Here is a 27,108-nt window from a genome sequence, read left to right on the forward strand (position 1 = left end):
GTCAAAATGAGTATACTACGAAAAGCAATCTATAGATTCAAAGCAATTCCTATCAAGCTAACAGCATTTTTCAGAGAACTAGAATAAATAAATTCACAATTTGTATGGAAATGCAAAAAAAATCTCGAATAGCCAAAGAAATCTTCAGAAAGAAGAATGGAACTGGAGGAATCAACCTACCTGACTTTAGACTATATTATAAAGCTACAGTCCATAAGACAGCATAGTACTGGCACAATGCCAAAACAGATCAATGGAACAAGATAGAAAGCCCAGAGATAAACCCACGCACCTATGGAAACCTTATCTTTGACAAAGGAGGCAAGAATATACAATGGAGAGAAGACAATCTCTTTAACAAGTGGTGCTGGGAAAACTGGTCAACCACTTGTAAAAGAATGAAACTAGAACACTTTCTAACACCATACACAAAAATAAACTCAAAATGGATTAAAGATCTAAATGTAAGACCAGAAACTATAAAACTCCTAGAGGAAAACATGGGCAAAACACACTCTGACATAAATCATAGCAAGATCCCCTATGACCCACCTCCCAGAGTAATGGAAATAGAAGCAAAAATAAACAAATAGGACCTAATTAAACTTAAAAGCTTTTGCACAACGAAGGAAACTATAAGTAAGTTGAAAAGATAGCCTTCAGAATAGGAGAAAATAATAGCAAATGAAGCAACTGACAAGGAATTATTCTCCAAACTATACAAGCAGCTCATGCAGATCAATTTACAGAAAAACAAATGACCCAATCAAAAAATGGGTCAAAGAACTAACAGACGTTTCTCCAAAAAGACATACAGATGGCTAACAGACACATGAAAAGATGTTCAACACTACTCATTATCAGAAATGCAAATTAAAATCACAATGAGGTACCATCTCATGCTGGTCAGAAAGGCTGCCATCAAAAAGTCTACAAACAATAAATGCTGGAGAGTATGGACAAAAGGGAACCTTCTCACACTGCTTGTGGGAATGTAAACTAGTACAGCCACTATGGAGAACAGTGTGGAGATTCCTTAAGAAACTGGAAATAGAACTGCCATATGATCCAGCAATCCCACTGCCGGGCATACACACTGAAGAATCCAGAATTGAAAGAGACACATGTACCCCATTGTTCATCGTAGCACTGTTTACAATAGCTAAGACATGAAAGCAACACAGATGCCCACTGGCAAATTAATGGATAAGAAAGCTGTGGTAATGGTATACACAATGGAATACTACTCAGTGATTTAAAAATGTATTTGAATCAGTTCTAATGAAGTGGATGAAAATGGAGCCTATTGTACAGAGTGAAGTAAGTCAGAAAGAAAACACCAGTACAGTATATTAAGGCATATGTATAGAATTTAGAAAGATGTTAATGATGACCCTAAATGTGAGACAGCGAAAGATAGGATGTAAACCATTGACTTTTGAACTCTGTGGGAGATGGCAAGGGTGGGATGATTTAAGAGAATAGCATTGAAACATGTATATTATAATATGTGAAATAGATTGCCAGTCCAGGTTTGATGCATGAGACAAGGGCCTCAGGGCCAGTGCACTGGGATGACTTTGAGGGATGGGATGGGGAGGGAGGTGGGAGGTGGCTTCAGGATGGGAGACACATGTACACCCTTGGCTGATTCATGTCAACATATGGCAAAAACCACTACAATATTGTAAATTAATTGGCCTCCAATTAAATTAAATAAATTAATTTTAAAAATGCTATAGGGGAACGCATGTAAGAATTAAAGATTTTAAAATTTAAAAAATAAATAAATAAATAAAATTTAAAAAAAAAAAACACAAAAAAAAATCCTAAAAAAACCTGACAAATCTTTAGCTAGGCATACTACAAAAAAAAAAAAAAAAGGAAGAAAAGTATATACTATATACTAGTACTTTCAACCAGGTTGCAGGTACAAGATCAATATTTTAAAATATACAGTATTTTTATATAATGGGTGCTCTATTGCCCCAGTCATGTCCAACTCTTTTCAACCCCATGGACTATAGTTCACTAGGCTTCTCTGTCCCTGGAATCATCCAGGCAAGAATAATGGAATGGGTAGCTATTTCCAACTCCAGGGCATCTTCCCTGATTTAGGAATTGAATCTTCGTTGCCCTCTTGCATCGACAAGCAGATTCTCTACCATTGCACCACAAAAAATTTGAAATGAACTTAAGAAAACAACTTCACTTGAAACAATGTTGAAAGAATAAAATTATTAGGAGGGATAAATTTCAACCCTTTTGCGACCCCATGAACTGCAGCCTAGGATCCTCAGTCCATGGGATTTTTCCAGGAAAGAAAACTGATGCCTTCTCCAAGGCATCTTCTCAACCCAGGGATTGAATCCGCATCTCTTGTCTCCTGCATTGGCAGGCAGATTCTTTGCCACTGAGCCACCTGGGAAGCCTGGTATATCCAATAATGAGATGTAATTAGATAGCAAAAGTAAAACATACTGATGCATGTTCTAAAATGTGAAAGTGAAAGTCTCTCAGTGGTGTCTGACTCTTTGTGACGCATGGACTAAATACAGTTCATTGAATTCTCCAGACCAGAATACTAGAGTGGGTAGCCTTTTTCTTCTCCCAGGGGATCTTCCCAACCCAGGGATCAAACCCAGGTGTCCCACATTGCAGGCGGATTCTTTACCAGCTGAGCTATAAGGGAAGCCCAAGAACACTGGAGTGGGTAGCCTATCCCTTTTCCAGCGAATCTTCCCCACCCAGGAATTGAACTGGGGTCTTCTGCAAGGCAGGTGGATTCTTTACCAACTGAGCTATCAGGGAAACCCATGTATTATCTAACATGAATTATATAACATATTGCAGAAAATTTTATGCTATGTGAAATAATTCTGGTAAAAAAATACTACATATTGTAAATGAAATGTTCAGAATAGGTAAATCTATAGGAACCAAGAGAATGCTGATACTTGCTTAAGTCTTGGGATAAAAAGGGAGAGTGATTGCTAATGAATAAAAATTTATTTTTTGGTGTAATAAATAAATAAATAAATGTCAAAAAAATGCTATAGGAACATGCAGCATTAGATTATAACAGTAAAATGCTAATAGCAATATATAAATAATTACTTTAAATGTAAATGGATTAAACTCTCCAACTAAAAGACACAGATTGGCTGAATGGATAGAAAATAAGACCCATATATAGGCTGTCTACAAGAGACCCACTTCAGACCTAGAGACACATACAGACTGAAAGTAAAAGGATAGAAAACATATTCCATGCACATGGAAATGAAAAGGAAGTTGGAGAGGCAATTCCCATTTCTGACAAAATTGACTTTAAAATAAAGAATATTATACAAGATAAAGAAGGGACATTACATAATGATCAAGGAATCAATCCCAAAAGAAGACAAAATTCTAAGCATCTATGCATCCAGCATAGAAGCACCTCAGTACATGAGTCAAATACTAACAAACATAAAAAGGGAAACTGACAGCAACACAATAATGGTAAGGGAGGTTAACACCCCAGTTATACCAATGGGCAGATCATCAAAATAGAAAATTAATAAGGAAACACAAACCTTAAATGAAACATTAGACCAACGGGACCTAATTGATATCTTCAGCATTTTCCACACAAATCCAAAAGAAGACACTTTCTTCTCAAGTGTGCTTGGAACATTTTCCAGGATAGACTATCAGATCAGATCAGTCGCTCAGTCATGTCTGACTTTTTGCAACCCCATGCACTGCAGCACGCCAGGCCTCCCTATCCATCACCATCTACCAGAGTTCACTCAAAGTCACATCCATCGAGTCGGTGATGCCATCCAGCCATCTCATCCTCTGTTGTACGCTTCTCCTCCTGACCCCAATCCCTCCCAGCATCAGAGTCTTTTCCAATGAGTCAACTCTTCACATGAGGTGGCCAAAGTACTGAAGTTTCAGCTTTAGCATCATTCTTTCCAAAGAAATCCCAGGGCTGATCTCCTTCAGAATGGACTGGTTGCATCTCCTTGCAGTCCAAGGGACTCTCAAGAGTCTTCTCCAACACCACAGTTCAAAAGCATCAATTCTTCAGTGCTTGGGTTTCTTCACAGTCCAACCCTCACATCCATACATGATCACTGGAAAAATCATAGCCTTGACTTGACAGACCTTTGCTGGAAAAGTAATGTCTCTGGTTTTCAATATGCTACCTAGGTTGGTCATAACTTTCCTTCCAAGGAGTAAGTGTCTTTTAATTTCATGGCTGCAGTCACCATCTGCAGTTATTTTGGAGCCCCTCAAAGTAAAGTCTGACACTGTTTCCACTGTTTCCCCATCTATTTCTCATGAAGTGATGGGACCAGATGCCATGATCTTCGTTTTCTGAATGTTGAGCTTTAAGCCAACTTTTTCACTCTCCTCTTTCACTTTCATCAAGAGCCTTTTTAGTTCCTCTTTACTTTCTGCCGTGAGAGTGATGTCATCTGCATATCTGAGGTGATTGATATTTCTCCTGGCAATCTTAATTCCAGCGTGTGCTTCTTCCAGCCCAGCGTTTCTCATGATGTACTCTGCATATAAGTTAAATAAGCAGGGTGACAATATACAGCCTTGATGTACTCCTTTTCCTATTTGGAAACAGTCTGTTGTTCCATGTCCAGTTCTAACTTTTGCTTCCTGACCTGCATATAGGTTTCTCAAGAGGAAGGTCAGGTGGTCTGGTACTCCCATCTCTTTCAGAATTTTCCACAGTTTATTGTGATCCTCACAGTCAAAGGCTTTGGCATAGTCAATAAAGCAGAGATAGATGTTTTTCTGGAACTCTCTTGCTTTTTCCATGATCGAGCGCATGTTGGCAATTTGATCTCTGGTTCCTCTGCCTTTTCTAAAACCAGCTTGAACATCTGGAAGTTCACGGTTCACATATTGCTGAAGCCTGGCTTGGATAATTTTTAGCATTACTTTACTAGCATGTGAGATGAGTGCAATTGTGTGGTAGTTTGAGCATTTTTTGGCATTGCCTTTCTTTGGAATTGGAATGAAAACTGAACTTCTCCAGTCCTGCAGCCACTGCTGAGTTTTCCAAATTTGCTGGCATATTGAGTTCAGCACTTTCACAGCATCATCTTTCAGGATTTGAAATAGCTCAACTGGAATTCCATCATCTCCACTGTAAAGGAGCAATATTACATAGGAACCTGGAATGTCAGGTCCATGAATCAAGGCAAATTGGAAGTGGCCAAACAGGAGATGGCAAGAGTGAACATTGACATTCTAGGAATCAGCGAACTAAAATGGACTGGATTGCATGAATTTAACTCAGATGACCATTATATCTACTACTGTGGGCAGGAATCTCTTAGAAGAAATGGAGTAGCCAACATGGTTAACAAAAGAGATTGAAATGCAGTACTTGGATGCAATCTCAAAAATGACAGAATGATCTCTGTTTGTTTCCAAGGCAAACCATTCAATATCACGGTAATCCAAGTCTATGCTCCAACCAGTAATGCTGAAGAAGCTGAAGTGGAATGGTTTTATGAAGACCTACATGACCTTATAGAACAAACACCCAAGAAAAAGAGGATAGACTATATTTGGGCCAAAAATCAAACCTCAATAAATGATTAAACATTGAAATTCTATGAACCATTTTTTCTGTCCACAATACTATGAGACTAGATATCGATTACAGTAAAAAACACAAACACTTGGAGATTAAATAATATGCTTTTACATAATGAACAGGTAAGTGAAGAAATCAAAAGGGAAATCAAAGAATTCTTGAAACAAATGACAATGAAAACATGACAACTCAAAACCTATGGAATGCAACAAAACAGTTCTAAGAGGGAAGTTTATAGCAAAAAAAAAAAAAAAAGAAGAAGAAAAACATCAAATAGACAACCTAACTTCACACCTAAAACAACTGGGTAAAGAAGGACATTTAAAAAAAAGTAGAAGGAAAGAAATCCTACAGATCAGATCAGAAATAAATGAAAAAGAAATGCAGGAACAATAGTAAAGATTAATAAAGCTAAAAGGTGCTTCTTTGAGAAGATAAACAAAATTGTCAATTAGTCACATCCATCAAGAAAAAAAGGGAGAAAAATCAAATCCACAAAATTAGGAATGAGAAAGGAGAGGGTAACAGACAACACAGAAATACAAAGGATCATAAAGGGTTACTATAAGCAACTATATGCCAATAAAACGGACAACATCTATTCTTAGAAAAGTTCAATCTACCAAGACTGAACCAGGAAGAAATAGAAATTATGAACAAGCCAATTACATGCACTGAAATTGAAAACATGATTTAAAAAACTCCCAGAAAATTGAAGCACAGGGCCAGATAGTTTCACAGGTGAATTCTCTCAAACATTTAGAGAAGAGCTAATGCCTATTCTTATCAAACTCTTTTAAAAAAACTGCAGAGGAAGGAAGGCTTCCAAACTCATTCTACAAGGCCATCATCACCCTAGTACCAAAACCAAACAAAGACAAAATAAAAAAGAAAATTACAGGCCAATATCATTGATGAAAATAGATGGAAAAATCCTCAACAAAACTCTAGCAAACAGAATTCAAAAATACATTAAAAAGATAGCACATTGTGATCAAGTTGGGTTAATCCCAAGGATGCAAGCATTATACTTGTGTATATCCATCAATGTGATATACCATATTAACAAACTGCAAGATAAAACCATATGGCCATCTCAACAGAGGCAGAAAAAGCTTTTGAAAAATTTCAGTACCCATTTATGATAAATACCCTTCAAAACATGAGCAAAGAAGGAACCTACCTCAACATAATAAAGGCCATATATGAGAAACCCAGAACAAACATTATTCTCAAAGGTGAAAAACTGAAAGCATTCCCTCTGAGATCAAGAAAAGACAAGGGTGCCCACTCTCACCACTATTAGACAACATTGTTTGGAAGCCCTCGCAACAGCAATCACAGAAGAAAAAGAAATAAAAGGAATCCAGATTGGAAAAGAAGAAGCAAAACTCTCACTGTTTGCAGACAGATGATACTATACATAGAAAATCCTAAAGACATGTTCAGAAAATTACTAGAGGTAATCAGCGAATTTAGCAAACTGACAGCATAGAAAATGAATACACAGAAATCACTTGCAGAGGGAGGGAAAGATGGCGGAGGAATAGGACGGGAAGACCACTTTCTCCCTTACAAATTCCTCAAAAGAACATTTCAACGCCGAGCAAACTCCACAAAACAACTTCTGCAGGCTGGCAGAGGACATCAGGCAACCAGAAAAGCAGACCGTTGTCTTCAAAAACAGGTAGGAAAAAATATAAAAGACGAGAAAGGAGACAAAGGAGGTGGGGAGGGAGCTCCGTCCCGGGAAGGGAAGCCCGTCCCAGGAAGGGAATTTGAAGAAGAGAGGTTTCCAAACACCAGGAAACACTCTCCCTGCCGAGTCTGTGGCGAGCCTTGGAAACACAGAGGGCAACATAACAGGAAAGAAAAATAGATAAATAATTAAAACCAACAGATTACAAGCCCAACAGTAACTCCCCCAGCGGAAAAGCAGCACAGACGCCTGCATCCGCCATTGGGAAGTGGGGGCAGGGCAGGGATGCGCGGGAGGCGCGGGCTGCAGTGCTTTGTAAGAATCCGGCAGGAACGCCCCACACGCAACCAGAACGATCTAACTTGGGCTAGCAACGCAGACTGTGGGATAGCTACCACGCGAAAAGTTCAAACATAAGACACCGCCAGGACCGAGCACAGAACAAAGGACGGAACGGAAAAAGCCGGCTGCAGACCATCCCCCGCCAGGGACAGGCAGCCAGAGCCGTAAGGACTGGAAAGGGGCAATTGCAGACCCCGAGAGACTTTACTTACCAAACTGCAAGCAGGCTCCTTTGCTAAGACTTCTGGGGGTGCTGGACAGTCACAATCTGCCTCACAGGGTGCGCCAGCGGTCCACCCAGAAAGCTGAGCAGCAGTGGCAGAAAAGGTGACAAGCCGCGGCGATCGTGCTCGCCAAACTCCTGAGCTACTCGGACCTGGGAAGGGCACAAAGCGCAGTCCCAGCTGAATTTATGCCTCTGAGGGCTGCCTGAGCGCCGAACCTGAGTGGCTTGGACCAGGGAAGTGCACGCAGCCTAGGGCCGGCCCCAGACGGTTCCCGGCTGAGCATCGTAGAGCCGGAGCGGTTTGTGCGCTGTGAGAAAGGACAGGTCAAGCGGGGCTGAGATACAGGGTGCACACAACGGTGCTATTTGTTTGCAGCATCCCCCCTCCCCACAGCGCGACTGAACTAGTGAGCCTAAAAAACCAGCAAACAGAAGTTAAACAGAGGGAACCACCTTGGAAGTGATCCCACACGGCCCATAACATCAGAGAAGGGCCAGATATATTTTTGACTATTTTTAAAATCATTCCTTTTTTTTTTTTTTTTGCTTTTTTGTTTTTTGTTTTTCTTTTTTTTCAAACTTTTTTTTAATTGTTAAGTCTTCTGTTTCTCCTCTAATTTTTATTTCTATAACCTATTATTACTATTTTTTTTTTAAAAAGACTTTTTTTTTTTTTTTTTAAGGCAAACACCATATATAGTTTTTGGATGGTTGTTGGTGTTTTTTTTGTTTTGTTTTGTTTGTTTGTTTGTTTGTTTGTTTTTTAATAATTCTTTTTTTTTCTTTCTCCCTTTTTCCTTCTGCTTTTCTTTAATATTGTATCTTTGAAAATCCAACCTCTACTCTAGATTTTTAATCTTTGCTCTTAGGTTTTTGTTGTCAATTTTGTACATTTAAAAACCCAAACTTCACTACCCAAGTTTACCTGAGAGCAAGATTACTGGCTTGACCACTCTCTCCTCCTCTGGACTCTACTTTTTCTCCTCCAGGTGGCCTCTGTCTCTTTTCTCCCCCATCTCTTCTCTATCCAACTCTGTGAATCTCTGTGTGTTCCACACGGAGGAGAATACCTAAGGAACTGGTTACTGGCAGGATTTGCCTCTCTCCTACTCATTCCTCTCTCTTATCCTCCTGGTCACCTCTGTCTACCTCCTCCCTCTCCTCTGCCCCGTATAACTCTGTAAATACCTCTGAGCGGTCCAGACTATAGAGAGCACATAAGGAAGTGACTACTGGCTAGCTTGCTCCACCCACCAAAACTCCAACACAAGCCTCCCTAACCAGGAAACCTTGACAAGTCACTGATAGAACCCCACCCAAAGTGAGGAAGCTCCATAATAAAGAGAACTCCACAAATTACCAGAATATAAAAAGGCCACCCCAAACGCAGCAATATAACCAAGATGAACAGACAGAGGAATACTCAGCAGGTAAAGGAACAGGAGAGTTGCCCACCAAACCAAACAAAAGAGGAAGAAGTAGGGAATCTACCAGAGAAGGAATTCCGAATATTGATAGTGAAAATGATCCAAAATCTTGAAATCAAAATGGAATCACAGATAAATAGCCTAGAGACAAGGATTGAGAAGATGCAAGAAAGGTTTAACAAGGACCTAGAAGAAATAAAAAAGAGTCAAAATATAATGAATAACGCAATAAATGAGATCAGAAACACTCTGGAGGCAACAAATAGTAGAATAACGGAGGCAGAAGATAGGATTAGTGAAATAGAAGATAGAATGGTAGAAATAAATGAATCAGAGAGGAAACAAGAAAAACGAATTAAAAGAAACGAGGACAATCTCAGAGACCTCCAGGACAATATGAAACGCTCCAACATTCGAATTATAGGAGTCCCAGAAGAAGAAGACAGGAAGAAAGATCATGAGAAAATCCTTGAGGAGATAATAGTTGAAAACTTCCCTAAAATGGGGAAGGAAATAATCACCCAAGTCCAAGAAACACAGAGAGTTCCAAATAGGATAAACCCAAGGCAAAACACCCCAAGACATATATTAATCAAATTAACAAAGATCAAACACAAAGAACAAATATTAAAAGCAGCAAGGGAAAAACAACAAATAACACACAAGGGGATTCCCATAAGGATGACAGCTGATCTTTCAATAGAAACTCTTCAGGCCAGGAGGGAATGGCAAGACATACTTAAAGTGATGAAAGACAATAACCTACAGCCCAGAATACTGTACCCAGCAAGGATCTCATTCAAATATGAAGGAGAAATCAAAAGCTTTACAGAAAACCAAAGCTGAGGAAATTCAGCACCACCAAACCAGCTCTCCAACAAATTCTAAAGGATATTCTCTAGACAGGAAACACGAAAAGGGTGTATAAACCTGAACCCCAAACAATAAAGTAAATGGTAACGGGATCATACTTATCAATAATTACCTTAAACGTAAATGGGTTGAACGCCCCAACCAAAAGACAAAGACTGGCCGAATGGATACAAAAACAAGACCCCTCTATGTGCTGCTTACAAGAGACCCACCTCAAAACAAGGGACACATACAGACTGAAAGTGAAGGGCTGGAAAAAGATATACCATGCAAACAGAGACCAAAAGAAAGCAGGAGTGGCAATACTCATATCTGATAAAATAGACTTTACAACAAAGGCTGTGAAAAGAGACAAAGAAGGCCACTACATAATGATCAAAGGAACAATCCAAGAAGAAGATATAACAATTATAAATATATATGTACCCAATATAGGAGCACCGCAATATGTAAGACAAATGCTAACAAGTATGAAAGGGGAAATCAACAATAACACAATAATAGTGGGAGACTTTAATACCCTACTCACACCTATGGACAGATCAACTAAACAGAAAATTAACAAAGAAACGCAAACTTTAAATGATACATTAGATCAGTTAGACCTAATTGATATCTATAGGACATTTCACCCCAAAACAATGAATTTCACCTTTTTTTCAAGTGCTCATGGAACCTTCTCCAGGATAGATCACATCCTGGGCCATAAATCTAAACTTGATAAATTAAAAAAATTCGAAATCATTCCAAGCATCTTTTCTGACCATAATGCATTAAGATTAGATCTCAATTACAGGAGAAAAACTATTAAAAATTCCAACATACGGAGGTTGAACAACACACTTCTGAATAACCAACAAATCACAGAAGAAATCAAAAAAGAAATCAAAATATGCATAGAAACTAATGAAAATGAAAACACAACAACCCAAAACCTGTGGGACACTATAAAAGCAGTGCTAAGAGGAAAGTTCATAGCAATACAGACATACCTCAGGAAACAAGAAAAAAGTCAAATAAATAACCTAACTCTACAACTAAAGCAACTAGAAAAGGAAGAATTGGAGAACCCCAGAGTTAGTAGAAGGAAAGAAATCTTAAAAAGTAGGGCAGAAATAAATGCAAAAGAAACAAAAGAGACCATAGCAAAAATCAACAAAGCCAAAAGCTGGTTCTTTGAAAGGATAAATAAAACTGACAAACCATTAGCCAGACTCATCAAGAAGCAAAGAGAGAAAAATCAAATCAATAAAATTAGAAATGAAAATGGAGAGATCACAACAGACAACACAGAAATACAAAGGATCATAAGAGACTACTATCAGCAGTCGTATGCCAATAAAATGGACAACGTGGAAGAAATGGACAAATTCTTAGGAAAGTACAATTTTCCAAAACTGAACCAGGAAGAAATAGAAAATCTTAACAGACCCATCATAAGCACAGAAGTTGAAACTGTAATCAGAAATCTTCCAGCAAACAAAAGCCCAGGTCCAGACGGCTTCACAGCTGAATTCTACCAAAAATTTCGAGAAGAGCTAACACCTATCCTACTCAAACTCTTCCAGAAAATTGCAGAGGAAGGTAAACTTCCAAACTCATTCTATGAGGCCACCATCACCCTCATACCAAAACCTGACAAAGATGTCACAAAAAAAGAAAACTACAGGCCAATATCACTGATGAACATAGATGCAAAAATCCTCAACAAAATTCTAGCAATCAGAATCCAACAACACATTAAAAAGGTCATACACCATGACCAAGTGGGCTTTATCCCAGGGATGCAAGGATTCTTCAATATCCGCAAATCAATCAATGTAATTCACCACATTAACAAATTGAAAAATAAAAACCATATGATTATCTCAATAGATGCAGAGAAGGCCTTTGACAAAATTTAACATCCATTTATGATCAAAACTCTCCAGAAAGCAGGAATAGAAGGAACATACCTCAACATAATAAAAGCTATCTATGACAAACCCACAGCAAACATTATCCTCAATGGTGAAAAATTGAAAGCATTTCCCCTAAAGTCAGGAACAAGACAAGGGTGTCCACTTTCACTGCTACTATTCAACATAGTTCTGGAAGTTTTGGCCACAGCAATCAGAGCAGAAAAAGAAATAAAAGGAATCCAAATTGGAAAAGAAGAAGTAAAACTCTCACTGTTTGCAGATGACATGATCCTCTACCTGGAAAACCCTAAAGACTCCACCAGAAAATTACTAGAGCTCATCAATGAATATAGTAAAGTTGCAGGATATAAAATCAACACACAGAAATCCCTTGCATTCCTATACACGAATAATGAGAAAGTAGAAAAAGAAATTAAGGAAACAATTCCATTCACCATTGCAACGGAAAGAATAAAATAATTAGGAATATATCTACCTAAAGAAACTAAAGACCTATATATAGAAAACTATAAAACACTGATGAAAGAAATCAAAGAGGACACTAATAGATGGAGAAATATACCATGTTCATGGATTGGAAGAATCAATATAGTGAAGATGAGTATACTACCCAAAGCAATTTACAAATTCAATGCAATCCCTATCAAGCTACCAGCCACATTTTTCACAGAACTAGAACAAATAATTTCAAGATTTGTATGGAAATACAAAAAACCTCGAATAGCCAAAGCAATCTTGAGAAAGAAGAATGGAACTGGAGGAATCAACTTGCCTGACTTCAGGCTCTACTACAAAGCCACAGTCATCAAGACAGTATGGTACTGGCACAAAGACAGACATATAGATCAATGGAACAAAATAGAAAGCCCAGAGATAAATCCACACACATATGGACACCTTATCTTTGACAAAGGAGGCAAGAATATACAACGGAGTAAAGACAATCTCTTTAACAAGTGGTGCTGGGAAAACTGGTCAACCACTTGTAAAAGAATGAAACTAGATCACTTTCTAACACCGCACACAAAAATAAACTCAACATGGATTAAAGATCTAAGTGTAAGATCAGAAACTATAAAACTCCTAGAGGAGAACATAGGCAAAACACTCTCCGACATAAATCACAGCAGGATCTTCTATGATTCACCTCCCAGAATTCTGGAAATAAAACCAAAAATAAACAAATGGGATCTAATTAAAATTAAAAGCTTCTGCACAACAAAGGAAAATATAAGCAAGGTGAAAAGACAGCCTTCTGAATGGGAGAAAATAATAGCAAATGAAGCAATTGACAAACAACTAATCTCAAAAATATACAGCAACTTATGCAGCTCAATTCCAGAAAAATACATGACCCAATCAAAAAACGAGCCAAAGAACTAAATAGACATTTCTCCAAAGAAGACATACGAATGGCTAACAAACACATGAAAAGATGCTCAACATCACTCATTATTAGAGAAATGCAAATCAAAACCACAATGAGGTACCACTTCACACCAGTCAGAATGGCTGCAATCCAAAAATCTGCAAGCAATAAATGCTGGAGAGGGTGTGGAGAAAAGGGAACCCTCCTACACTGTTGGTGGGAATGCAAACTAGTACAGCCACTATGGAGAACAGTGTGGAGATTCCTTAAAAAATTGCAAATAGAACTACCTTATGACCCAGCAATCCCACTGCTGGGCATACACACCGAGAAAACCAGAATTGAAAGAGGCACATGTACCCCAATGTTCATCGCAGCACTGTTTATAATAGCCAGGACATGGAAACAACCTAGATGTCCATCAGCAGATGAATGGATAAGCAAGCTGTGGTACATATACACAATGGAGTATTACTCAGCCGTTAAAAAGAATTCATTTGAATCAGTTCTGATGAGATGGATGAAACTGGAGCCGATTATACAGAGTGAAGTAAGCCAGAAAGAAAAACACCAATACAGTATACTAACACATATATATGGAATTTAGGAAGATGGCAATGATGACCCTGTATGCAAGACAGGAGAAAAGACACAGATGTGTATAACGGACTTTTGGACTCAGAGGGAGAGGGAGAGGGTGGGATGATTTGGGAGAATGGCATTCTAACATGTATACTATCATGTAAGAATTGAATCGCCAGTCTATGTCTGACGCAGGATACAGCATGCTTGGGGCTGGTGCATGGGGATGACCCAGAGAGATGTTATGGGGAGGGAGGTGGGAGAGAGTTTCATGTTTGGGAACGCATGTAAGAATTAAAGATTTTAAAATTTTTAAAAAATATAAAAAAAACTAAAAATAAATAAAAATAAATTAAAAAAAAGAAATCACTTGCATTCCTCTGTACTAACAATGAAACATCAGCAAGAGAAACTAAGGTATCAATACCATTTACCATTGCGACAAAAAGAATAAAATGCCTAGGGAAAAAACCTAAGGAGACATAAGAGCTGTATACAGAAAAGTACAAGACACTGAGGAAAGAAATCAAAGACAACATAAAGAGATGGAGAGATATTCCATGTTCCTAGGTTAGAAGAATCAACATTATGAAAATGACTATACTACCAAATATAATCGGAAGATTCAATGCAATCTGTATCAAATTACCAATGCTATTTTTCACAGATCTAGAACAAAAAGTCACAATTCATATGGAAACACAAAAGACCTGAATAGCCAAAGCAATCTTGAGAAAGAAAAATAGAGCTAGAGGAATCAGCCTTCCTGACTTCAGACTGACTACAAAGCTATAGGTATCCAGACAGTATGGTACTGGCAGAAAAACAGAAATATAGACCAATGGAACAAGATAGAAAGCCCAGAGATTAACCCATACACCTACGAATAACTTATGTTTGACAAAAGAGGCAAGAATATACCATGGGGCAAATAGAGGGTCTTTCATAAGTGCTGCTGGGAAAACTTTGACAGCTACATGGAAAAGAATGAAATTAGACTACTTTCTAACACCATACACAAAGATAAACTCAAAATGGATGGAAAACACAGGCAGAGCACCCTATGTCATAAATCACAGCAAGATCCTCTATGACCCACCTCCTAGAGCAGTGGAATAAAAACAAAGATAATCAAGTGGGGCGTAATTAAACTTAAAAGCTTCTCCACAGCAGAGGAAACTATGAATAAGGTGAAAAGACAATGCTCAGAATGGGAAAAGAAAAAATACCAAATGAAACAACTGACAAAGGATTAATTTCCAAAACATACAAGCAGCTCATACAAATCAATACCAGAAAAACAAACAACCCAATCAAAAAGTGGGAAAAAAGACCTAAATGGACATTTGCCTAAAGACCTAAAATAGCTAATAAACACATGAATATATTCTCAATATCACTATTAGAGAAACACAAGTCAAAACTACAATGAGACATCACTTCACACCAGTCAGGATGACCATCATTAAAAAGTCTACAAACAATAAATGCTGGAGAAGGTGTGAAGAAAAGGGAACCCTCTTGCACTGTTAGTGGGAATGTAAATTGATATAGCCACTATAAGGAACAATATGGAGAGTACTTATAAAGCCAGGAGTAAAACCAGTATATGACCCACCAACCCCACTCCTAGGTATATACCCTGAGGGAACCAAAATTGAAAAAGTCATGTACCCCAATGTTCCCTGAAGTTCCATTTACAACAGCTAGGACATGGAAGCAACATAGATGTCCACAGATTAATAGATAAAGAAGCTGTGCTACATATATACAGTGGAATATTACTCGGTCACAAAAAGGAATGCACTTGAGTCAGTCCTAAAGAGGTGGATGAACATACAGCCTAGTATACAGAGTGAAGTAAGTCAGAAAGAGAAAAACAAATATCATATACTAACACATATACATGGAATCTAGAGATATTGTACTGATAAGCCTATTTGCACAGCAGCAATAGAGACACAGACACTGAGAACAGACTGATGGACACGGCTGGCAGGGAGGAAGTAGAGGGTGGCATGTACAGAGAGGGTTAGCATGCAAAGTTAAACTACCATATGTAAAATAGCCAATGGGAATTTGCTGTATGACTCAAGGAAATCAATCCAGAGCTCAGTAACAACCTAGAAGGGTGGGATGGGCAGGGAAATGGGAGGGATGTTCATGTGGGAGGGGACATGGGTAAATCTATGGCTGATTCTTGTTGATGTTTGGTAGAACCCAACATAATACTGTAAAGTAAGTATACTTCCATTAAAAATAAATATAAAATTAACAACCACCCACCCTTGAAATTCAATATGCCAATGGACCCAGGAGGAGGCTCACTCATGCATGCATGAGGTAAAAGGCAGACAGATCTCTGTCTTGACTGTGATGCCTACAGTGGCTCATGAACTATCTCAATTCCCTCTCAGCTGCACTCTAGCAGTCCTGGAAAACCTATCTGTAAAATTCATGCATGGATCTAAGTCCTTCTGTGAAACTCCAGGTATTGACAAGTGGACCTCTGTCTGCTTCATTGACACACCCTTCCACCCTGTGGCCAGATCCCTGTGGTTACAACTAACCAAGAGGGAAGAGCAACCTTTGACAGACCACCAGTGAGCTCGCACATAAATTTGGCTTACATCTGTGGCCCAGAACAAGAACACAAAATTAGTAGCACTGAAACATATATATTGTCATATGTGAAGCGGATTGCCAGTCCAGGTTTGATGCATGAGACAGGGTGCTCAGGGATGGTGCACTGCAATAACCCTGAGGGATGGGATTGGGAGAGAGGTGGTGGGGGGGGTTCAGGATTGGGAACACATGTACGCCCATGGCTGATTCATGTCACTGTATGGCAAAAACCACTACAATATTGTAAAGTAATTAGCCTCCTTTAAAATAAAAATTTTTTAAGTAAAAAAAAAATTTTAAAAAGATGTAGTGCTACTTTGGGGGAAACAAAGGACAGGCTGTCAGTACCATTTCCTGTGCACTAATGTATCTAGACAAGACATACAAGCACACGAATTCTGACAAAACAGGGATGAGAAGTGTCAGCAGGTCCCACTACAGAAGATCCGAAATAGCTGTGGAGTCTCTAGCAGGGTTGAAGGAAGTTGTCTCTCACCCAAAGGAGACTGGAACTTTAATTAGAAAAACAGCACCACAAAACTTTAAGGAACATGAACAACATATATAAAACAAAGTATAAAAATCTTCAGTATTCACATCCAATTGGCAATGTGTGATTTATTCAGTGAAGAATTCAAAATAGCCATTTTAAATAACTTGGTGTGCTATAGAAAATACAGTAAGATACTTGAACAAAAGCAGGAAAACAATAAACAATGGACAAAACAAGCAGTTTAATAAAAATATACAATTCATAAAAAAACAGAAACTCTGGTGCTGAAGGTTCCAAGGATGAAATGAAAAAATTCATTAAAGGGCATCAACCACAGAGTCAAAAAGGTAGAAGAATCTGTGAGATAGACGATATATCAAAGTTACCCTGTCTAGGGAGATTAAAAACAAAATTAAATTTAAAAAAAAAAAGAATGAAAAAGAACAAAGAAAGGCTACATGATCTATGCTACATTGAAAACAGAACCGATTTGCAAATTACTGAAGTTCTAGGAGGAGAAAAGGAGATGAGGCAGAAAACGTATTTAAGGAGTAATGTCTGAGAACTTCCCAAATTAAGGATGCTATTTGAATATCTAAGTTCAGGAAGCTTACAGGTGACCAAACCAAATCAACTTAAAAAATCCTCTACAACACACATTTATAATAAAGTTGCAAAAATCAAAGAAAACTAGAGAAGCCTTCAAGCAGCATGAAGAAAAAACAAACAAGCTAACAAAACAGAAACCTTGAAATTTACTAAGAAGCCTTCATTTGGATCTTAGCAAATCTCTCAGCAGAAACCTACTCAGCCAGGAGAAAGTGGGATGATATATTCCAAGTGTTGAAAGAAAAAACTACCAAAGAAGAATACTTGAAAATATCATTCAGAAAAGAAAAGAATATAAAGATTTCACCAGACCAACAAATACTAAGGAAAGAGAACACAACTAGACCTTGCTTGAGGAGGGCATGGCAACCCACTCCAGTATTCTTGCCTGGAGAACCCCATGGAGGGACGAGCCTAGCGGGCTGCTGCCCACAGGGTCACAAAGAGTCAGACACAGCTGAGGTAACTGAGCAGGCACACATACCTTCCTTACTGAAACGCTAAAAGGAATTATTGAAGCTGAAATAAAAGAATGCTAATTCATTCCATGAAAATACCTAGTACACTGGTAAATTTAAGTGCACACTCACATTCAGAACACTGCAGTACCTTGAGATGGAATGTTAAACACAGCTATTTAAGAGTTAAAGTACAGGAATAAAAAAATTACTATAGCTACAATTATTTTTTAATTAAGTACACATTATAAAAAGAGGTAAATCATGATATCAAAAAGATAAAATGGAGAAGGGTAAAAGGAAGGAGATTTAATATGTGGATGATGTTCATATATTATCAGCATAAAATACAGTGCTCTCTCTGTAAGGAATTTTACGTAAATCTCAAGGTAAAAGACGCAAGAATCCATACTAGATTCACAAATGGTAAAGAAAAGTTTATTAAATGCCTCCTACTACTACAAAAATCATGAATTCAAAGAGGCAAGCCATCAGAGGAAGGAAAGAATTAGGAAACTATAAAACATCCTGTAAAATAAAAAAGATAATATTAATACATCCTTATCTATCAATAATTACTCTAAATATAAAGGATTGCATGTTTGCATGCTAAGTCACTACAGTTGTGTCTGACTCTTTGAGACTCAATGGACTGTAGCCCTCCAGGCTCCTCTGTCCATGGGATTTCCCAGGCAAGAATCCTGGAGTGGGTTGCCATTTCCTTCACTGTTCTCTTCTACCTCAATGAAATTCTTAAGCAATTATTTGAATTACTTCTCAGACAAATAGTCCACATCTATTATTTGGGGTCAGTAACTAAAAAACTATTGTGTTTCTCTGTTAACATTTTAGTCCTTTGATGTCTATGTCCATTGAAGTCTCAAGTTGCTGTGTTTGCATTTAAAGAAGCAGTCACTCCCTCCAGTCTTTACAGACTGACCTGGGGAGGGAAGTACACTGTCACATTGCTAGGGATTTTGAGACTTTTCAGACATTTTTAAAGGAGACACCTGTCCCATCTACTCAACTCCTCCTAGGAAAGAATTCTGAAGCTCATATGCTTCTATCCACGCAGCACAGACAGTCTCTGTGCTGACAGTTTCCTGGCTGCTTCCCTGGGGCAATGTCAATTGCTCACATTCATGTGCTTTCTCACAGACCCATGGGGACAGGTTGGCTTCTAGATGTCCCACAGGCCATCTGCAAAGGTCTAGGTGCCACCGTGGGGACTTACACAGGGAGCTGGCCCTGGGGAAGGGATGTAGATGAGATGAGGGGCCCAGGAGTGAGCAGAACTACAAGCACAGTGTCTGCAATGGTTTGGGGCTGCCTGGTGGGGTCTCCACGTGGTCAGTAGAAGCCATGTTCCTTGAAGAATTCTAGCCCTGGATGCTGTGCTCCTGGCCTCTCCCCATCCCAGCCATGTAGGTGACCCCAGTGGCCTGGATAAGGGGAGAGAGAAGAGGGCTGGAAGATGAGGATGCAGCACTTGCTCACATGCTTTTATTTTCCCCACAGGTAAAATCCTGTGCTGAGGGGTCTGTCTTGGCACTAAGCAGTGCCACCTCAGGGGCAAAACGAGGCTACTGCTCTAACCTTCAGTGAGAAATCCAGTCTTCAATCTTTGTGCTCTAGCAGCATGCTGTCGTGCCTCTGCTAGACTCCTGGACCCCCACAAAGATCCTCTTATCCACAAATGATGGTCAAAGTCTGTGTTTACATCAGGAGAGACAGTGAGACTCCTGACATCTTTCTGACCTCACTCTGTTATTACAGGTTTCTTCTTTGTGGATCTTTTCCTATTTTCTTGACTAATGTCTATCAATAGGTACATGTACTTTGTTATATGGAGAAAGCAATGGCACCCCACTCTAGTACTCTTGCCTGGAAAATCCCATGGGTGGAGGAGCCTGGTAGGCTGCAGTCCATGGGGTCACGAAGAGTTGGACATGACTGAGCAACTTCACTTTCACTTTTCATTTTCATGCATTGGAGAAGGAAATGGCAATCCACTCCAGTGTTCTTGCCTGGAGAATCCCAGGGATGGGGGGAGCCTGGTGGGCTTCCGTCTCTGGGGTCGCACAGAGTCGGACACAACTGAAGCGACTTAGCAGCAGCAGACTTTGTTACATACTTATCAAGACGCCTATAGGTACACTCATAGACACTTGTAAACAATAAAATAGGTCCGTTGGCAAAACAAGAATTTCATATAAACTTTTTGAGTGGATAATACAGCTGAGTCTTAGAAAATTATGAACATCTGGGATCTCAGCCCAGTTTACTCACTGACACGGATGCATCTGGGAGGAGGAGACCAGCCACTCTCTGTGCAGGTCATTGTGTTCTGATCATTTTGAAGACTGTAGCCTTCATAGCAGTGAACTTTTACAGTTTTACCCTGTAAATATTTTTCTTCACGATGTGGGTTATATCCATTTTCCAAATAATTGAAAATACATTGTCCTTAGGATCATAAAATTAATATGAAAGAAGAACAACATAAATTTGGGAAAATAGTACATTAAAGATTATAGAATTTACATAAGAATGCATTAGTATTCAAATAAAACATGTAACAATAAAAATGGAAGCTACTACCACATTTGTGGAAAATGAAAACGATAACATTCCATATTATTTGCCTTTAGTTTTATGACTAAAATATGTATAAATGATGCAGATATTCTTGTAAAGTCTCTGTATCTCTCACAGGATTTACATGAAAAGCCTCTAGTAAAGGGAAGTTCTATTGGATTTTTTGCTCATAGAACTCATCCCTTGGCCTTACTGTTGTTACATAATACTTAACTGTACTCACTTGTCAACTTTTGTCTCTTCACTCTTTCAAAGATTATGCATATAAACTTAAAGAGGTTTACTTACTGAGGCATGGTTCTTCTGGAGACCATCCTTGTGCTGTGCAAGTCAGGTAATCCCAGGAACGTTGTGAAGGAGGCACAAAATACCGATCACAGGAATAGACAAACTGTTGATTTACATATGCTGGAAAGTATCCTCTGTATGAATAATATAGCCATCCATGTTTGATTACTGGATAATCACAAGGTTTCCCTTCGAATAAAAAGAGCAGAAATAATGTTTTACCTCAGTATACAATTTGAATTAATATTTCATCTATGAATTATATCCTTGTTCAGTTAATTACACTCATTGCATTATGCTTTCTAGGGAAAAAAAGTTATAGAAAATTCAGATCATTGAAGTGTATAAGGAACTCCTTGCTAATGAAGATCAAATTGTGTCTTGTGGGTATATTATGTAAAATGTGTATGTGGATTCTCTTGGTAGGAAACTACACAGATCTATTAAATAAATTCTCCTTAAGTACAGAAGTCACAACCTTGGTTGACTACATTAGCATCTTAATCAAGAGATGAAAGTACAGATTTTATCTTGTGGCTCATCTGCTTTCTTTTTCTTTCTTCTCCTTTCTCATCAGAAACCAGAACCTTGACATTTATTTTCATACCAAGTCAATGTAGGAATCAAACAGATTTTTTTACAATTATCATTCATTAGTTTACTTTTCTGTTTATTGGAAATATGTGATATATAGAGAGAACCAAAACAATTTTTCATTGATCAGATCACACAGAGTAACATTCTTATTTATCCATCAAACTAGACATTAAGATATCTTTTCCCTTGCTTGTCTAATCAGAGAAATGAACAATGAATAATTCTTAATATTTAAATGGTTAAGATGAAGGGAAACCCTTGTCACTTATGGTCTAATTTTAATTGGAGAATGATGTATTTTTCAGTATTTCTTACAAATATTTTAAATGAGGTATAACATAATTACATTTTATTGTTATTAGCATATATTGAGTAATTTTCATGTATATGCTTGCTATGTGAAGTATAAAATTTGATTCTCTGCATATCTTAATCCGTTTCTTTAACAAAGACTTGTCAATTATACCCTCTCATGGCCTGTAGTCTGCATTTCTCATCACTGATAGATTTCCCCCACTCTTTTGAAGCTTGTCTGCATTTTTAAGTTTGAAATGCTTACGTAGTTTGATTCCTCTTAAGTAATAGTTTAGGTTTCTGTCCACTACTTTTTGGAGATTAGAACATTGTCTCTTCAGCCTTGAATTTTACAAATTTCATCATGTATGTTAAGATATGTGTATCTTTCAATAATTCTATGTTGGGCAAGTTTGAGTCTTTGTATTTGCAAGAACCAAGTGAAAAGAACTCAATTAATGTTGTCATTACATTGTAGAGGAGAGATCTGAGTTCTGATGATCTGATTTCAGAACTAGTACATTTATCATTTTGATGCATCATAGAATATGAATACAGTAAAACAATCCTCTGACACTCACTTCCAAAAGGTACACACAAAGAGAGCATAATTAAGTAAGCATCATTACTATCACTGGCGTGAGCTATTTTCCTCCTCTCTTTTATTTGGGCACATGTGAATCTGTCTTTGTCTCTCTAACCAGATCATTTATTGAAGCACATATAAGAGTCCACTATAGTTAGAATGGCATTGACTTTGTCAGGACTCAGAACAGCCTCATTCTTCTCTTACACTCCTACCAACACAGGTTCAGGTCTCATGAGCAGGCTTGGCTGTCCATCATAATGTTGGCTCAGATTGATCTCAAAATTGATAATAAGTATTCACTCAGTTTTAAAGTGTTTCTAGTCTTTCTGTACCTCTGCAAGTTACTCCAAAGATCCAGGCCCAGGATCTTATAATTTTTAAATTTTAATTTTAAATGTCATGTTATTAGGTCCACCCTCACACATGGGAGTTGTTCTGAGTGATGAATTTGTCCTAATATAGGTTCACTTTCAGCACCTGTGTATCATTCCAGATGCATCTCCTTTGTAGCATTAAACTAGCTGATCATACAAAAGAGGAAGGGAACAGGCCTGACAACAAAGTCCTGCATCTGATAATCAGCTCATCTAATGAAACTATGAATATCGATAAACTATTTAAATAGTTTCCTCATGTTGTCAACAAGAACTTCACAAGGTGCCTTGTGGGATAACCTTGTTGTGATATAAATAGAATTGGGTTGATCTACCATTTTCAAAGGGCTTCCCTATGGCTCAGTGGTGAAGAATCCATCTGCAATGCAGCAGACACAGGAGATGTAGGTTTCATCTGTGGGTCAGAAAGATTCCCCTGGAGAAGGAAATGGCAACCCACTGCAGTATCCTTGCCTGGAGAATTCCACAGACAGAGGATCCTGGTAGGCTATAGTCCAAAGGATCACAAAAAGTTGTACACGATTGAGCGACTAAGCACACAGCACCATTTTCATAAATCCATCTTAAACAAGATGAAATATTTTTCTTAAAATTCTTATGCAGATTAAAATCTGTTTCATACTGCTAATACCTTTATTTTAATGGAACTTATGCTTTGAAAATTCATTTTAAATGTATGCTTGGAATTACCATTAAGGTCATTGAACTGTTTTATATCATTAGTTTTCTTTCATGGAATAACTGGTTTAAGTATGCTGAAATTTTACAGTGTACTGTTAGAAAGAAGATTGTTTAGAGGCAACTTAGAGGAAGTTGAGGAGTAAAGGAAGCAGCCCCAGAAAATACTTTGTTCAGCTGACCTGACGTTTTTCTATATTTTATGGTTTTAGGAAAGTCCACAACGCCTTCCACACTCCTCTCTTTAAACATTAGAACCTAAGTCCTCACCACTGAGTGTGCAGTTAGTGTTCATTTCTAAAGAATACACATGACTGAAAGACAGTGTGCGACCAAGTCATACCTGGTGTAGAGGATTCCTCCTCCCTCTCTGGGGTCACTGCCCCTGAGGAAAGCTAGCTGTCTCTCAAGTGACCTGCAGAGATGCCCGGCTGGTCAGGTACTGAGGCCTCCCCACAAAGCCAAGACAGTGAGCCAACTTGGAAGCAAAGTCTCCAGCCCAGCTGAGCCTCCAGGTGACAGTGGCCCAGGTCAATACCCTGACTGCCAGCCATGCATAGTGATTCAGAACCAGACAGTGAAGGCCCTTCCTCATTCCTGACCCACAGGAGCTCTAAGAATATGGAGGGGTGTTGTCCTAAGCCAAAATGTTTTCTGGGAAATGTGGTAATTTGGCTATGTATCTAATACAATGGTTTCCCAGTGGGCACAAGTGGTAAAGAAGCTGCTTGCCAATGCAGGAGACATAGTACATGCAGGTTTCAGTCCCTGAGTTGAGAAGAACACCTGGAAGAGGGCACTCCAGCACTCTTGCCTGGAAAATCCCATGGAGAGCGAAGGTGGCAAAGAGTCAGGCATGACTGAGCAATTTAGCATGTGCGCACGCAGGCATCTAAAACAATAGGTGCTTTTCTCCACACCCTCTCCAGCATTTATTGCTTGCAGATTTTTGGATCGCAGCCATCCTGACTGGTGTGAAGTGGTACCTCATTGTGGTTTTGATTTGCATTTCTCTAATAATGAGTGATGTTGAGCATCTTTTCATGTGTTTGTTAGCCATATGTATGTCTTCTTTAGAGAAATGTCTATTTAGTTCTTTGGCCCATTTTTTGATTGGGTCGTTTATTTTTCTGGAATTGAGCTGCATAAGTTGCTTGTATATTTTTGAGATTAGTTGTTTGTCAGTTGCTTCATTTGCTATTATTTTATCCCATTCAGAAGGCTGTCTTTTCACCTTGCTTATATTTTCCTTTGTTGTGCAGAAGCTTTTAATTTTAATTAGATCCCATTTGTTTATTTTTGCTTTTATTTCCAGAATTCTGGGAGGTGGATCATAGAGGATCCTGCTGTGATTTATGTCTGAGAGTGTTTTGCCTACACTGTTGGTGGGAATGCAAACTAGTACAGCCACTATGGAGAACAGTGTGGAGATTCCTTAAAAAATTGCAAATAGAACTACCTTATGACCCAGCAATCCCACTGCTGGGCATACACACCAAGGAAACCAGAATGGAAAGAGACACATGTACCCCAATGTTCATCGCAGCACTGTTTATAATAGCCAGGACATGGAAACAACCTAGATGTCCATCAGCAGATGAATGGATAACCAAGCTGTGGTACATATACACAATGGAGTATTACTCAGCCATTAAAAAGAATTCATTTGAATCAGTTCTGATGAGATGGATGAAACTGGAGCCGATTATACAGAGTGAAGTAAGCCAGAAAGAAAAACACCAATACAGTATACTAACACATATATATGGAATTTAGGAAGATGGCAATGATGACCCTGTATGCAAGACAGGAGAAAAGACACAGATGTGTACAATGGACTTTTGGACTCAGAGGGAGAGGGAGAGGGTGGGATGACTTGGGAGAATGGCATTCTAACATGTATACTATCATGTAAGAATTGAATCGCCAGTCTATGTCTGACGCAGGATACAGCATGCTTGGGGCTGGTGCATGGGGATGACCCAGAGAGATGTTATGGGGAGGGAGTTGGGAGGGGGGTTCATGTTTGGGAACGCATGTAAGAATTAAAGATTTTTAAAAAATAATAATAAATAAAAATTTAAAAAAAAAAGAGAACAAAATAAAAAAATAAAATAAAAATAAAACAATAGGTGCTATGTGATGATATTTTTACTTAATGGCTTAGATCCAGTATTACAATTATTTTGCATGCTAAGTCGCTTCAGTCATGTCTAGTTGTTTGTGATCATTGTAGACTATATCCTGCCAAGCTTCTCTGTCCATGGGATTCTCCAGCCAAGAATAGTGGAGTAGGTTGTTAGAGATTTATATATTCAAAAACACAGCCATATTTTATCTTTGAGTGGTAAAAAATGTAAAAGAGTTTTTTTAGTTTTACAAAAAATGTTTTTATTCCTTATTAGAATTGCCTACTTCAAGAAGCAAATAATGCCTCTAAAAGCCCAGAATTAGCATACAGAGTAAGGCAGATACTTGGATTTGCCCTATGCATAGGGCATGGTGCCCCATTGTTGTATGTTTAAGAGAAAGAAATTTCACAATTAAGAAGGTCAAGATATGAATGGAACATACAAGCACATCTTGGAGCAGGTGCCCAGCCATCTCTGGTACACGTTGCCTCAGTTCCACGGATTTCAGGAATAAAACCCTTTTTACACTTGTAAGTGATTTTATCTTGACCTCTGTATTTGCTTAATTCAGGTCTGTACACACCATTTGGAATACGAGGAGGATCACATATTATTTCTGAAAAGACAAAAGGTATGTTCACAGTATAAAAATCACATCCCTTAAAATAATCAATTATATAAAAATATAAAAGTGGATGTTATTAATTTGTTCTTAGTACAGGACAAAAGTCAGTAAAATGAGCATAACCTCATACCCCTCCTGCTGTATCACTTACATTTCCCTTCACTGTGTTTCTCATCTGATATATCTATACCCTCAGTACTCTTGAACCCTCTTTCTCCACAGTCAACACACACTTCATGATATTCCACATCTGGCAAAGAATTCATGATGTATCACTTCAGCTATTCTTTCCACTTTATGCAAGTTTCTCGGCTTCTGTATTTCTACAAGTACTGCTGGCAAATATTCTCCTCCCTCCAGACACTTGTTGCAATAACACACCCTGTCCTTTTGAAGTAGACTTAAATACAGGGATTGCATAGGGCAATGAAATGAATGTGGAAGTAATGCTTTCCTTTAGGGAGGGAGTTGAAAAAGTCATTGAATTTTCATATTCCCTTTCCCACAGCTACAGTGATTAAAGAAGAACATGGAAGGTCATACCTCCATTCCCTGATTCTGACAATTAAAATAATGAGGAGGGTCCCTGCTGACCTATGTTTTCTGGGAAATTTGTTAATTAAGACTATATATCTAAAACAATGGGCTTCCCAGTTGGCACAAGTGGTAAGGAATC

At 38.4% G+C, this 27,108-nt stretch overlaps 1 protein-coding gene across 3 annotated transcripts in view; it reads right to left on the bottom strand.

Moving 5' to 3' along the window:
• CFH (complement factor H) overlaps nt 1-27,108 on the bottom strand; it is a 121,028-nt gene that overhangs the window by 58,062 nt on the left and 35,858 nt on the right. For all 3 annotated transcript variants that reach the window (XM_018060122.1, XM_018060121.1, XM_018060120.1), the window contains exons 7-9: nt 26,250-26,423; nt 21,123-21,311; nt 20,526-20,702 (exon numbers count right to left, since the gene is read on the bottom strand). In XM_018060122.1, the coding sequence (XP_017915611.1) occupies nt 20,526-20,702; nt 21,123-21,311; nt 26,250-26,423 (540 nt within the window). The remainder of the gene's footprint in view (nt 1-20,525; nt 20,703-21,122; nt 21,312-26,249; nt 26,424-27,108) is intronic.

This window comes from Capra hircus, chromosome 16, assembly GCF_001704415.2.
Source record: "Capra hircus breed San Clemente chromosome 16, ASM170441v1, whole genome shotgun sequence".
NCBI classification, from domain to species: Eukaryota; Metazoa; Chordata; class Mammalia; order Artiodactyla; family Bovidae; genus Capra; species Capra hircus.